The 14,574-nt window shown below is 38.4% G+C and overlaps 2 protein-coding genes across 2 annotated transcripts; one reads left to right on the top strand and one right to left on the bottom strand.

Annotated features, from left to right (window-relative positions):
- Nucleotides 1-4,929: 4,929 nt before the first annotated feature.
- Nucleotides 4,930-9,087, top strand: LOC126588015 (putative E3 ubiquitin-protein ligase LIN-1). The gene is made up of 7 exons (XM_050253140.1): nt 4,930-6,085; nt 6,209-6,356; nt 6,463-7,436; nt 7,525-7,672; nt 7,843-8,094; nt 8,182-8,491; nt 8,729-9,087. The coding sequence occupies exons 1-7, from the start codon at nt 5,070-5,072 to the stop codon at nt 8,845-8,847; spliced, it is 2,967 nt and encodes a 988-aa protein (XP_050109097.1). The 5' UTR covers nt 4,930-5,069; the 3' UTR covers nt 8,848-9,087.
- Nucleotides 9,088-10,408: 1,321 nt separating this feature from the next.
- On the bottom strand, nt 10,409-14,557 carry LOC126584617 (protein argonaute 2-like). Its single transcript, XM_050248947.1, has 3 exons — nt 14,068-14,557; nt 12,247-13,441; nt 10,409-12,040 (listed from the first exon to the last, which is right to left on the bottom strand). Exons 1-3 carry the CDS (start codon nt 14,378-14,380, stop codon nt 10,564-10,566), a joined length of 2,985 nt encoding a protein of 994 aa, XP_050104904.1. The 5' UTR covers nt 14,381-14,557; the 3' UTR covers nt 10,409-10,563.
- Between the last annotated feature and the right edge of the window lie 17 nt (nt 14,558-14,574).

Below are 14,574 nucleotides of genomic sequence, written 5' to 3'. Positions count from 1 at the left end.
AGCAAGTACAATCAGGAGAAAGAAATTAAATGTAATGCTTAAGGGCAGTGAATTGCAGGAAGAAGAAGGTCAAGCATATGAACCGATATTTGATGCAAGAGTTGGTTGTGTCGTTGAAGCTCTCATATAGAATAAGCAAAAACATTACCAAACCTAATCATGGCTTGTCTGAAATTGTTTTTAAAATAACTGAAAGCACTTTTAGAAAAATATTTTTGGATTTCAAAAAGCAAAGTGATTTTTATAAGAAGCAAATAATTATAGTTCTTTTTGCATAAAGCACTTCAAGCACTTTTCTAAGATTCACTCATATATTTATCAGGGATTGATTTCAAAAATATTTTCAACAAATACGGTTTCACATATTTTAAAGACACTTCCAAACGAGCATCAATATCTCGATTAAAGTGGTACTAAAGTGCTATTTTCACCCACTCATTGTTCATTTCACCTTCCATATTTTCCTTACCCTCCCACCAAAGTTAAGGGAAAAAAAAAGTGATTTTTTCTCTTTTTAGATTCTCACATAATTTTTTTTTAAATTTCTAGTCATCAGATTTAATAAATCAAGCCTAACCAACAAACTGAATTTAAGTGTGTGAGAACTTAAAAATAATTTGTGTTTATCATTTTTCAAAAAACAAAAAAAAAGCACATTACTCATTCCTAAACTACTCCTAACTAAAACCTTACAAATTTTATTTTAAAGATTTGAATGGACTTCTAAATCTTTTCTAAACGAAATAGATACTAGCACATGCATGAATTGGTCATTGTTCGCCTTCATTTTTTATATAAAAAAATACTTCAATTATAAAAATGCGTAATTAATATATCATTTTCTTCGTTACCTCTCCTTTATAGAAAAAGAGAGGATGATATGATCATTTGGTCAAACAAGATGTAGGGAGTGGACATAGCTATATACATGTTTTTCTATGCTTGCCACTTGATTGACTACATTATTTAACATAATCTACATGTCCCATCGTCGATACACACATACACACACACACATACATACATATATAAAAAATGTTCTTTCCCATACGACGAATTTGAAAAGAAAATATTACCTACTACTAAAAAGAAACAAAAGAACCCATCATCCCCTATTATCTAATGTTATGTTTGAGTGTGGCTTGTGAGTACACGACAGATATTTGCATGCTCTATTGCTGCGAAATTGCTACGTACGTCATATATTTTGTTTACTAAGTTAACATGTATTAGTTATTTGTTAAGCAATGAAAATTATTTTATGTTTGATTAGTGTAGACTTTTTTTTTTGTTTTTTTTTTTTTGAGGGAAGATTAGTGTAGACTTGATCTATGGTTCAAGGGATCCACATGATCTGCATGCAATCGTCATCAGGTGGTCATCATCAAGACACTAACTTCATTACTTTTGACTAATTGTTTAACTTTATAAATCAATCAGCATGTGGTGGGGTTGTTCTGTAAATAAGATATTCATCTTCTACGCTCTTCTCCGATTTTAAAATATAACTTAAAATATTTCTTTTAAACTTCTTCTTCCAACCTATTTTTTATCCTCCAAAGATGACCTTCTTCAGTTGAAGAATACATGAGATATTATACTAAGCCAAGCAGGGGCGGATGCATTGAGGGGCGCCCTGGGGGGTCAACTGATACCCAAACTTCAATGAATGTTTAGGGATAACTTGAGTGTTGACCCTTCGAACTTCGATGAATGTCTATGGATGACTTGGATGCTGCCCTTTAAAGGTTGGAGTTGCCCTTCATATATGCCCTTCAACTGCTTGTAAAATGCATTAGAGAGGTGTTGCCCCTTTACAGTCTAGTCCTAATATTATTTACCTCTGACTTGTTTGTTATTTGTGATTACAATTGTAGGCAGAAAAAAAAAGAACCAAGTAAAAAACTATCCAAAAATGCAAAGTAAATGAAATTGTGATTTCAGAGAATAACAAAATATCATCATTCTTAGACAAACATATTAATGGGATGCAATGATATCAAACATTGTTAGTGTGTTCAAGATAAGTGTGTTTCTTTGTTAAGCATTTATATGAGAGCAACCTTGGAACATGTTAGTTACCTACGTAAATGAGGCATTAACTGGTGTGTTGTATACATTTCCAAATGACTTCAGGCATACCAAAACTCAATGAAATGACAATATGCATGCTATTTTTGTTAAAAAAATTTGCATACTGCGCGCGCAATTCTTACTGACCCCCATAATATTATTTCCTGGATCCGTCACTGAAGCCAAGTACACCATTTGAAGAATGCATGAGATATTCTACTAAACCAAGTACGTCCTTGAGCAATCATGAGTTGGTGGTCCAGTGGAAAATAACAAATTATGAGATTTCTTAAAACTAAAAACTGTGAGGTCTCGGGTTCAAAACTTGCTGCTGGTCTGAAAGCCAGACTTGTAGCTAAAGGGAGGTTGAAATGCCTCTATAAGTCTTCCCAACCCCTGAAAATGATGGATAACCGTAACTTGCCACTAGTTGTCGTTTTTTTATCTTTCTTTTTTTTTTAAAGTAGGCCCTTGAGCGGCTCCAACATTAGCCCCAAGATGTTGGTCTCACAAGCCCATTTGAGAGAAATCTATTGCTAGCTAGATAACTAGCATTTTTCAACTGGTTGTTATGTTAATTGTAGTGTACCTTCTCTTTTTTTCTCTCATTTTTAAATAACATTGCTTATGATAAAAAAAAATTAATAAAGCATCTTTAATATTATATTCAAACCTTTTGTCTTGACAAAAGTATAACTCCTTCTTGGACCACTTGAAAGACCTTGATGAATTGTTTTTTCCAATTTTATTGGTAAATTCTTTATTTAACAAATTAATGAAGAGATGTTTGGCAAATTCTTTATTATGCTGATGTCACGACTTCCCTTCAAAACAAAACCGGTCGGATACCACTTCTGCCCAAGGCAAAACTTAAAACGGTCTGAACCCTAAAACCGTTGGGCTAAACCGGTTCAGAGAAAGTAATATTTTGGAAGAGAACAATTGTCAATTTACTAAAGAACAAGGCGTGCCAACAGCAGAAGAAAACATGGCAAGTGGCAACGATCATAAGGAGATTTAGTAGTTGAGGATGAATTTCAGCCCTGTATTGCAAAGTTATGTTATAAGTTCGATTCTTAACGTTGGTTAATCACATGATAGTTGCTAAAAAGAGACTTAAATACCTATGTGAGCCTCGATCCTCAAAAAGATAGCCTGCTGTAGCAAGGCCACTTACTAGTCATTTTTGGAAAACAAAGAAAAAAACATGGCATGGCATGGCAGAGAAAAAGATGGAGAAATGAGAGGAGGAGATAACAAACAAAACCACAGCGTCAATGACTCGTATGAGTCATGAGCTTTTGGGGTATTACCTTATATTTTTGTCCTAACTATTTTGTATGCTTCTGTTTTAATTTTTTTAAGAGTAAATTGTAGTAATGGTTTCTTAACTTTAACTTAATTGGAGCAACTGTCTCCCAACTAAAAATCTATTTGGCCCCTCAACTCATCAAAACGTGCAACTATGGTCCCTTAACTAAAAGTTTATTACCATTGATTCCTCAACTTTAATTCAACTGGAGAAATTATCCCTCAATTTTAATCCAATTGGAGAAATTATCCCTCAACTTTAACCCAATTATAGCAATGGTCCTTCCAACATAATTCATTTTGACAAAATTCTGACAAAATTGAAGAAAATGACCATAACTACACGCTTTGATGAGTTGAGGGACCCTAATTGTAGCCATAGTCCTTCTAACATAACTTATTTTGACAAAATTCTGACGAAATTAACAAAAAAGACTATAGCTACACATTTTGATGAGTTGCGAAATCAATTGTAATGAGTTTTTAATTAAGAGAGCATTGCTTCAATTTGATTAAAGTTGAGGGACCATTATTACAATTTACTCTCTTTTGTTTTCACATTAACTTTTGCATGTGACAACAGTGACGTGGACGATTCTCTCTCTCTCTCTCTCTCTCTCTCTCTCTCTTGTCACGTGGACGATTCTCTCTCTCTCTCTCTCTCTAAGCCACCATGCAACATGTTACATGTCATCTTATAGCAATGGTCAATGGTCAAACTTGCATAATTGCTTGGGTATATATTAAATAATAAGTATCTATATATTCATATTCTTGAATGTCTAGATATGTGCGAATGATTTCTGATTGTCGTTGTTTGTGAGTTATTCACGCTTAATCAAAGGTTATGCATTTGACTTGGAATGAAATAATAATACACCAAGAAAAAAATGCATTTTTTTATTAGAAATGCTCTTAATTAGTATTTGGAGGTTTTGCGTCGAACATTTTTATGGCATGTGTTGTAAAGAGACGAACCAAAATCTTCACATTCCCTATTCATGAGTTAGACCCAAAATATCTCATAGGAAAACTCGTCTCTTTACAACACAAGCCCATTAAAATCCGCGACACAAAAGCCCCACAACAATTAGAAGCTCATATTTGGTACCAAATACCCCAAAAAATGATACTTTCTCTTGTTTAACATCCAAGATAATAAAAATAAATATAAAAAAAAAACCGACGTGGGTTATGCCAGTTGGCAAAAACGTTACCCTCATCTCTCTCTACCTAAGTTCAAATCTCTATTCCAAAAAAACTCATCCTGGTCCAAATTCAAACCGGTTTAGATCTCGACTGTTTCATTAAACGTTTTAAGGATAACGCTAGAGAAATTAAATTTATAGATAAAATTTACAAACTAAATAATATGTCACCAATAAAAATTAACATATTTATTAATACTTAAGCAATAAACTAATTATTAACCTCCATATTCTTTAATTTTTAAAATTTTTTCTACAAATTTAATCGCTTTACAATTAAAACGTTAAAAAGGAATCAGGCAAGACTCCAGTCCAATCTTTGTCCTCATATCTGTAACCATCTTTCGGCTCTTTCCCTTGTAATAGCTAACATAGCTGTCTTTTTTGTATCTTCTGGTTTTGTGGGATGTCAGTGCGGAAGTTCCTTCACACTAACACTTATTTCCTCCATCCCTAAATGCAGTCATCCTCCGGAAAATGGCTTCCTTGAAGGAACTGCTCACCCAAGAACGAGTCGGACTAGAAAAAAATAAGTACCCGAAAGGCCAGAAACCATTGATGTACAGAGAAAGAGATGAACTTACGGCTCTATTTCTGCCTGTGCACATCTGCCAGGATCGAAAAAGTTACGATTTTTCGCACCACAAGGCTCGGACGCGAAAAGGGTCGTCGAGGAGGGTGAGTACTACTTCGGAGAGGTCGAATTCCAAGTCATTGGTTTCGGAGAGTTCGATGGCTAGTGAGCCTGCTGCCATTGATGAACTTACCACTAGAGCTGTGGTTTCGATACTTAGCGGTTATGTTGGGAGGTATGTGAAGGATGAGGGTTTTCGGGAAACAATCCGCGAAAAGTGCAGGGCTTGCTTGGTGAGAAAGAAAAAGGATCTGGATAATGGGATGTTGGGAAACTTGGAACTGGGTGTTGAAAGTGTTGAGAAGTTGGTGGAAGATCAATGGTCGGAAAGTATGGAAGTTAGGACGAAAAAAGTGAAGAATACGATTCGGGTTTTGAACGTTGTTGGTTCCTCAAAATCTAGCAATTCTCATCTCTCTGCTTGTGCTCAGCTCTACTTGTCGGTTGTTCACAAGATTGAGAAAAATGACCGGCTTTCCGCGAGGCACTTGCTTCAAGTGTTCTGTGATTCAGCGAGTTTGGCACGAACACATTTTCTTCCTGATCTTTGGGAGCATTTCTTTCTTCCACATCTTTTACATGTGAAGATTTGGTATGCCAGGGAAATGGATGTTCTTTCGAGCTCAGAGGACGGCGAGAAGGAGAAGAAAATGAAAGCCGTGGCAAGAGCGTACGATGAACAAATGGATATGGGAACTACAAAGTTTGCTTTGTACTACAAAGAGTGGCTTCAAGTTGGGGCTGAGGCCCGTCCTGTTCCTCCTACTATACCTTTGCCTTCTTCGATACGCAGTTGCAGATCATCAAGAAGGAGATCATCGGATTCTTACACTTCACATTCCTCGCTCAACAAAAATTTGTAAGTAGTACTAATATATGAAAACATTTTAATCACTTTTGCAAAACATTTTGAAAGGATATTTGATTTGTAGTTTGTGCTGTAATTGTGTATCTTGTTTGATGGCTTCGGAAATCACTGAAGATACCACGCTGTGTTTGGCCCCACGCTTGAGCGAAAATCTGTGGAGCTCAATCATCGAAATGGAGTTTTGAACGATACTTGGGGTCTAGATGAGGTGGAAAAGTTGTGTGTAGATGAAGATGATTACAACCATCTCGGTTATGTTCATGTGAGTGAATCTGTCTTCATCTCAGTTCTTTACTACATTCATTTTTCGTAAGTAATTGAATGTTGCAGGGAGAATTCACATTGTCACCGTTTTCTGGTTTTGTCAGAGTGGAGAAAGGTCTAGTCGGAGAAGGTCATCAAGCGAAAATCATAGAAATCCAGTAATCGCGCTATGGCCTGAGGCAGAGACACAGAAGACGGGCCATTTTGGATTCTTTAGATGCCAGAATGCACCAACAGAATGCTTGGTGAACAAGAATCTCATGGTCAAGAACAATTCAATCCGTAACCAAGATAACTCCCATCTTCCACCTCTAAGCAACTTAAGCCGGGCTATTAGCACTATCTACTCCTCCGATAATCTAAGCGATTGCGAAAGTGCAATTCGTGTGATTACCAAGGCTTGGTTGGACTCCCATGGTGATCCTGTCATTGAGGTTGAGCTATCAAAGCCACCTGTTATTCAGGGAATGCTGGAGGTGTTGTTTGTTTCTAGTAATGACGAAATTTTGGAATTAGTAATCTCGGTTTTAGCTGAATTTGTAGCGAGAAACGAGATGATTAGACATATCATACTGAACTCGGATCCACAGCTTGAGTTTCTTATGAGACTTCTAAAAAGCAGTGGTCTATTTTTGAAAGCTGCAATTCTGCTTTACTTGTTGAAGCCAAAGGCAAAACAGATGATATCTGTCGGATGGGTGGCACTAGTCCTTCGAGTACTAGAGTTTGGAGATCAGTTGCAGACGCTATTCACAGTTCGTTGCAGTCCTCAAGTGGCGGCGTTGTACCTTTTAGACCAGCTTCTTACCGGTTTTGATGAAGACCGAAACTTGGAGAATGCAAGAGAGGTAGTTTCTCTTGGAGGGTTGAGCCTTCTGGTGACAAAAATCGAGAGAGGGGAAACTCGTGAGAGGAACAACGTTGCTTCAGTCATTGCACGTTGTGTTCGAGCTGATGGAAGCTGTCGAAACTACTTGGCTGATTTTCTCAACAAGGCTTCTCTTCTTGAACTCATTGTACTTGGAAATGGTACTGGCTCTGCATTCGCTTTGTTGATCGAAATACTATGCCTTAGTAGGTATGGATTTGTTTTGAACTCTTTTCATTTTTCTTGTACGTTTTATATGATCTTTTCACATTTTGATCAACTGAATGATTCTTCGCAGACGAACAAAAATCACTGAAATCCTAAATGGACTGAAAGAAGGATCCGGCGGCGTTAACACAATGCAGATTTTGTTGGTCTATCTGCAGAGAGCTCCACTTGAAGAACGCCCGTTGATTGCAGTCGTTTTACTTCAGCTTGATCTTATGGTAAATCCGTCCTTCGTGATTACGCAACTTTCTCGTAGAAATTGTAAAATCTTTCTAAACTCATCTCAACTTCTGGCAACCAAACTGTTCAGATAAGTACTTAAATCTTTGCCCTAGGGTTTTATATATATCTTGAATAGTTCCCATATGGAGTAGCAGTTTTGTTGCAGGGAGACCCTTTCAGGAGCAGTGTATATAGAGAAGAAGCCATTGAAGCAATCATAGAAGCTTTAAGCAGTCGAACATGCAGCAAAAAAGTCCAGCAACGATCGTCAAGAGCTCTCTTAATGTTGGGAGGCCGGTTTTCTTACACCGGCGAGGCATCAACAGAACAGGGGCTTTTACAACAAGCCGGTTACAGTCATTGGCCAAGAAATTCATTTCACTTCAAAGAAAATGTTGTGGATGGTTTGGCGCACTCGGTAAGCTTTCTACTACCCCAAACCAGCTGAAATTTTTAGAAAAACAAACAAATAATGGCACCATTTTTATGTGATCCGAAAAATCAGAACGAAGACGAAGCAGCAACGGAAAATTGGCAAAGGAAAACAGCCATTGTTTTGTTCAAAAACGGCAACAGGAAACTACTCGTGGCCCTTTCGGATTCCATGGCGAATGGCATCCCGAGTTTGGCGCGATCGAGCCTTGTGACGGTGTCGTGGATGAGTAGGTTTGTCGATGCAGTCGGAGATGAAGATTTAGGGTCCATGGCATGCTCGGTTCTTGTGCCTCAGCTGCTAGAATCACTGAATTATGACAGAGATGTGGAGGAAAGAGTGCTTACTTCATATACATTGCTGAATCTAGCAAAAAGTTCAGGTATGTCTTTCCAAAATTCAAAGTTAAATAATGGAAACTTCAACGAAAAACTTCTGGTACTGTTCATTTTAACCAAAAACCACATTTTTACACTAAAAAGTCAATTCTGGTACTATTCACTTTACCCTCTATTTTGTCCTTATCGTTAAACATCTAAGTTTTCAAGCCATTTTCATTAGTTTTCCTTTAAATAATTTGATTAATTAATTAATTTATTTGTGTTGTGAAAAATTTCAGTTCATCAAAACGTCCCTATGCTATCATCAGTGGGCAAAGAGTTGCTTAGGAAACTTCAGAACCTGTCCTTAGTGACATGGACGGCTAATGAGCTTATTTCAATCATCACAAGCAACTAAAGGCATCACTGTGAGGGGGATTCTTACACGTTAGCGGAGGTCACACGATGAGTGTTGTAATCACGCAAGGATATGCTCTCGGTGACGCCCAAGTCTTTCTCCACCGCGAGACCTAAATTTGTTCCAAATTAGTGAAACTTCCTTGGAGGCAGTTTCATTTTCTCTTTGTTGGCGTGTGTATGTGCGTTCACATGTTTGTTTGTAATGGTTCTCTTTCTTCCAAAAATGGCTATTTTTGTATAGTGCAGCATATTTGAGGGGAAAAAGAATATTTATCCAACCAAAAAATTATGAGCACAGAGCCTGTTCAATCCACTTATATACAGACAATGTTACAAACGCAAGAATTTAACCCAAACCGTCACCAAAGGCAAGTACCATCAATCCACTTATATACAGATGTCCGGGTGCAAAAATAAGGAAAACTAACGAAAAGTTCAAAAAAACTTCCCTTTTAATGAAAAGCCATTTTTAAAGGTATAGTGAATAGTACTAAGAAAATGTATAAATGTAGTTTTTCGTTAAAAGTGAACAGTACCGGAAGTGTTTAATTAAAACTCCCACAAAAATATCTCCCAAACAAGTAGCAAAAACGACCAACATCCCAATCTCAAAGTTTGAACCTGCCATGTCCACATATACCCAAAACCTTTTCACTCACCACCCAAACACCTCAAGTCCCACAATGATTTAAGAATTTGGGCCACCACCCAGAATGACCTGTCATGCCAATCCACACAAAGAAATCTATCACAAACAAGTGCAACCAATGACAGAAGTAACTTCCACAATCGTGCACTTGTTGATAAGTTTGCACAAATAGAAACAGAACTAGAATCTACCCCCTAATCAACAAATATATCCAAATTTAGTCCCTGATCATGACATGTTTCTCTACCATTGTCCTTATACATAATAAAAGGGGAATCTCTCCAGTAGAAACAAGAAATCCATTCCAAGTTTATATGTCTGCAGATGACCTGCACATTTTTGTGGTCCTAACAGAGCCCCAAGAATTGGCCAACCATCACATGCCAGGAATCTAAGGAAACTAGGGAAAGGACCACAAGTCTAGAGGGAGAGCCATAAACTTTTAGATATATTGTCTTTCGATGCAAAGGTAATTACAAATTTCGAAGACATATAGGGAAGTGATTTCTACACAACTTTTTTCACCACCTACACACCCTTGTAGATTTTTAGCATTCGGATAGAAATAATCAAAGAAGAATCAAGGAAAACAAGTAGACAGGAGTGCGGAAATCATTTCCCAACATATATTGTATTTGTAAATAATCCAAAAATCGCCCCCAACAGTGTATTTCCTTCCTATTTATAAACTCTACACAGACCTAAAACTTGCAGCATTCATTTTATGAGCAGAAAGAACGACAGTAAAGACAATGGTGTCTGGAGCCTACTTCTAATTTAAACCTTCTGTGTTTTGTACCATTTCGACTCGATTCATACATATCACACACAAGAAAGAAACACAAGTGCTCAAAACGATTTGGAACCACTAAAGAACACACAAGATCTAACATACTAACTACAACGAAAATGCTTAACATACCATTTCGATTAAAAAAACCATTAGATTCACACACAAACTCTTTTTCAGGAAGTTGGAATTGCATCCTGGTTTGCCAACTTACAGAACCATATCCGTCCTGTTCCACAAAAAAAAAAAAAGATCATTGGAACGAGCTTCGACCTTCATATGAAAAACATTATGTTTTCCAGGTCAGCATGCAATTTATAAAACTTATCATCTAGAGAAGCCACTGAGTGTGGTGACGATGCCAATGCTGCTGCTGCTGATGATGATGAAGAATAGTAGGAGGAGGAAGATACTGAATCTCGAGACTGTCGCTCAATACTCTCATGGTATAACCGCCCTCTATATGCAACAAGGTCAGCATAGTATACCGGTGGTACCAAAGCTACAGGTTTAGTACACCTTGCTAAGGTGAAGCATAAGTCATAAATGAGCTTCTGCAATTGGTCAGAGGTAAACCTATGCTCATCCCAAAGAACATAGTAGTGTGTGGGTTTGCTTGTTCCGAGGGATCCATAATGACTGCAAAGATAAAAGTCAAACTCAAACGGGTGCACGATTGTTGTATCCACAACAGTTCCCGGTAACACATTGCATGTTGGACTCCCATCCTTCACATTCTCTAGAAACAAACGAGTATGGTGCCGCTTTTGGGCAACAACAAGTGTTATGGTAGGATAGTATTTTTTACATCCGAAAGCCCTCTTCATATCTAGTAACTCTTCATTTAGAACCATATCAAACTGGCCCTCACTGACTCCATCACGGAAGACAACAATTCTGTCTGGCTTGACTTTATTCAATCGCTCATAAGTTTCAACAAGCTCCAGGCACATGTCTCCAAAACTCAATATCCTTTCGCTACGGTGTTGCTGGGGTCGAACTCGTGCAGCATAACGATTCAAAGCAGGCCAGTTTACAGTGGCAACAACAGCCGCAATTGATGGACTTTTTTTGTTTTGCGCAGCAGGATGATTGACATCGGCCCCCACAAACATAACATGGCCTGCACCCCCAAAGAGGGGGAGCCGATCAATTAGCTCTACATTACTACCTCCAAGCTTTGCATTAATCTTAAGTGCAAGGTTTCCAAGATACTTTTCATTTGCTTTGTTGGCCATATTTGACAAGCAGCACTGTGTCACTATACCAATTTGAGTCTCGGAGATCCACTTCAGATACTTGTAACCAGGATCTCTTCTAGGCATTACACAAATAATTAATTGCAAGTAGCCTTTTCCTTTCTTGTGTACCTCTTCATTAACACTTTCAAGTACCTGGCGAAGCATCTGAACACTAGAGAATGGTCTCATTGTAGTGCCTTGGTATGAAAGAGGCTCTTCCATTCTGATTCCCAGCTCATTGCACCGATTGATGAGCTTTGGGATGAAGCCGTGGTTCAGTACAAATCGATCATGACAGGTGAAGTCAAGTAAAGCCCAGCGATTGATTGGTTTTCCTTCCATTACAGACTTTCCAATCAGATTCCAGTTGCATTTCTCTCTGTCAACTGTTACCTTATTCACCTTGCCATCAGAAGCACCGAACTTCAATTCTGGTGGGCCAATGACACGCCCTGTTACTGGTGTCATATTCTTGTTAATTTCAATTCCAAAATTTTCAATTATGCCACCACTGCCAATAACACAGGATCATACTTAATAATGACAGCAGTTTTTATACAGGATTACTTTACTGAAAATGGTTATAACTATCGCCATATATATAAGAATCAAACAGAATACTGGTTTCAACCTTCAGAGAAACCAACTGCCTGCTAACTGTGCAAGTTTAGCAAAATTGGACTCACAAACCACAAGAGAGAACATAAATTTACTTACCCACAGGGTCCATCATCAGATCGTATAATGTCGCATATCTTCCTCTGCCTATCACGCGGTTGAGCCAATGACCTACTCCTCAGCATCATGGCTGCTTCTCTGTCCAAGCGCTCCTTTGAATACTTTTGCCCCTCAGCTAACACACAGAACTCCATAGGTGTATCATTCCTTCTACCATTTTTCCCCAAATCCAAGCAAGGAATGTCTTTATACTGGATTCCCTTGTATCTTTCCCTGAAATAATCGACAAGTCTAACTTTCCTTGGCGGAAACTGGCCGTCTATGTCTACATCATAAAATGTAATATCTCCTGCATTCTTATCAGTCAGCCCCTTGATGATGTACTTTTGCTTGGTTTTACGGTGCATCACAGTTACTTTCAGTCCTCTCAACACACGCTCAACCTCTCTCCTAAACCTCTCGAAATTATTTAAAGTAAAACCCGTAATCTGCTCTTGGAGAAAATCTATAACTGGCAAGCGCTTATAAAATGCCAGGACTGAGTAGTCAAGACACAGGGAAGGACCTTGGGAAGTGAGCCTTACAGAATCTTGAAACCCTCTAGATGCAGAAATACCATGTCCAAGGTCATCGTTTAGACTAGTATCCACAGGGTAATAGTTTCGCCCAACAGCAATCAAGCGCCTACTTGGATTCTCTTTCATCACCAAATCCATACCGTGTAATATATCACGAGGGATAGACAATAGGTGGCCACTCATGTACTCCTTCAACTTGCAAAGCTTGAGCTCGTTTACTAACTTTATAGTAAATATGTATGTAGTAAACCGCATGTCTTCTTCATCAGGAACCTCTACCTTAAATGATCCAGTGGGCAACCGCACTGCACTGAAGATGTTCTTTTCACCATCGTATGCAGTACTTGACAATGGAAAGTCCGTAGGTTTATCAGAGGATAGCTTCTTCCTGATTGCAGAGAGCTCAGACTTGGAAATTTTCATATGATTAGGAGCAGGGGTCTCTGATTTGACATCAACACCGTAGTGCATTATGATACTCTCAGGATTGAACGAGATATTAAAATGATTAGAACGAAGCATAACAGTTTGGATAGCTTTTGTGCCTCCGTTGTCTGGCCGTTTTGCTGAGAGATTCTTGTCTGCATTGTCCGAAGAAGATGAAGCAGGCGTCTGTTTCGAAATTTCCAGAGATCGCAATCGAGGAACAAAAGTATCTATTTAGAAAAATAAACAAAACATTAGGTGTTATCCTCAGTGGTGACTGTTTATGCAAACTAAAAAATGCTAGACTACTGAAACGCATTTTTTCCTCTGTGAACATATTTATGCAAAAACTCAGTAAAATCAACCAAATGACCAGTTCAATGTTCGGAAGTGCCTTTAAATTTTTTTTGACAAAATTTGGAAGAAAAAACTTGTTATAAAAACGCTTTTGAGTTGCAAAAGCACTTGGAAACGCTTCAAAAGCAATTGGATTTTTTTTAGTGGGCTAAACCTCACAATGGGCAAGCCACAGTAATTTAGTTTGAATTCATCTTTGGAGAAAATCAAACTTAAAACCTCTCACTCACTAGTACTAAGTGGCCAAAAGAAATTGGATTTATATCAAAAAATTTAACGTACTTCTAATAAAAACGATTCTAGTAAAAGCTCTTATGAGATAAAGTGCTTTCTTGAGAAGCGATTGCAAACAGGCTTATTGTAATCACTATATAAACATTATATCACCACATTCTCATTATATACATACAAGTGTAACACATACAAACTCAATCAGGAAAACCTAATCAGATAAAATTAGGGATTAAAAAAAATGCAATTAGTTATCGAGGATCCATACCAGGGGGAGGAGGGGAAGTAGGAGAGTTCGCTAGGGCTGGAGATGCAGGGGAGGGCGCTGTGGACACCCACGCTCTGTTGGGCCTACCGCTCCATGGAGAAGGTCTCCCCGGACGGCCCCACTTGTTATCATGCTGCTCCTGCGGTGGTTGTTGACGGTGGTACTGGGACCCTCTACCACCACCACCCCTGGAACCGCCATAACTTCCCCAACCGCCTCTTCCAATCTCTTTGTCTCCTCCACTCCCTCTTTCATCGCCGTCACTGTCTCTCCATATTCCTTTTCGCCATTCGCCGGCGCCGGTGCTTTCCATTGGAAAAATCGGGAGTGAACTCAAAAAATCGAGAGAAAAGTGGCCTCAAATTTCACTCCTTTCATCTTTTTCTTCTTATATGCGAGGGTGCAGATTGAATGACCATCTTGCCCTTGCTCGATTGCCTTGGTCGCGAAGGGTCAACCGCCGAGAAGACCGTTGGTAGTGGAAGCCGAAAAGTTCGGGCTTTTGGT

This window comes from Malus sylvestris, chromosome 10 (genome assembly GCF_916048215.2).
Source record: "Malus sylvestris chromosome 10, drMalSylv7.2, whole genome shotgun sequence".
NCBI lineage: Eukaryota > Viridiplantae > Streptophyta > Magnoliopsida > Rosales > Rosaceae > Malus > Malus sylvestris.
This window is presented reverse-complemented; position numbering and strand designations above follow the sequence as displayed.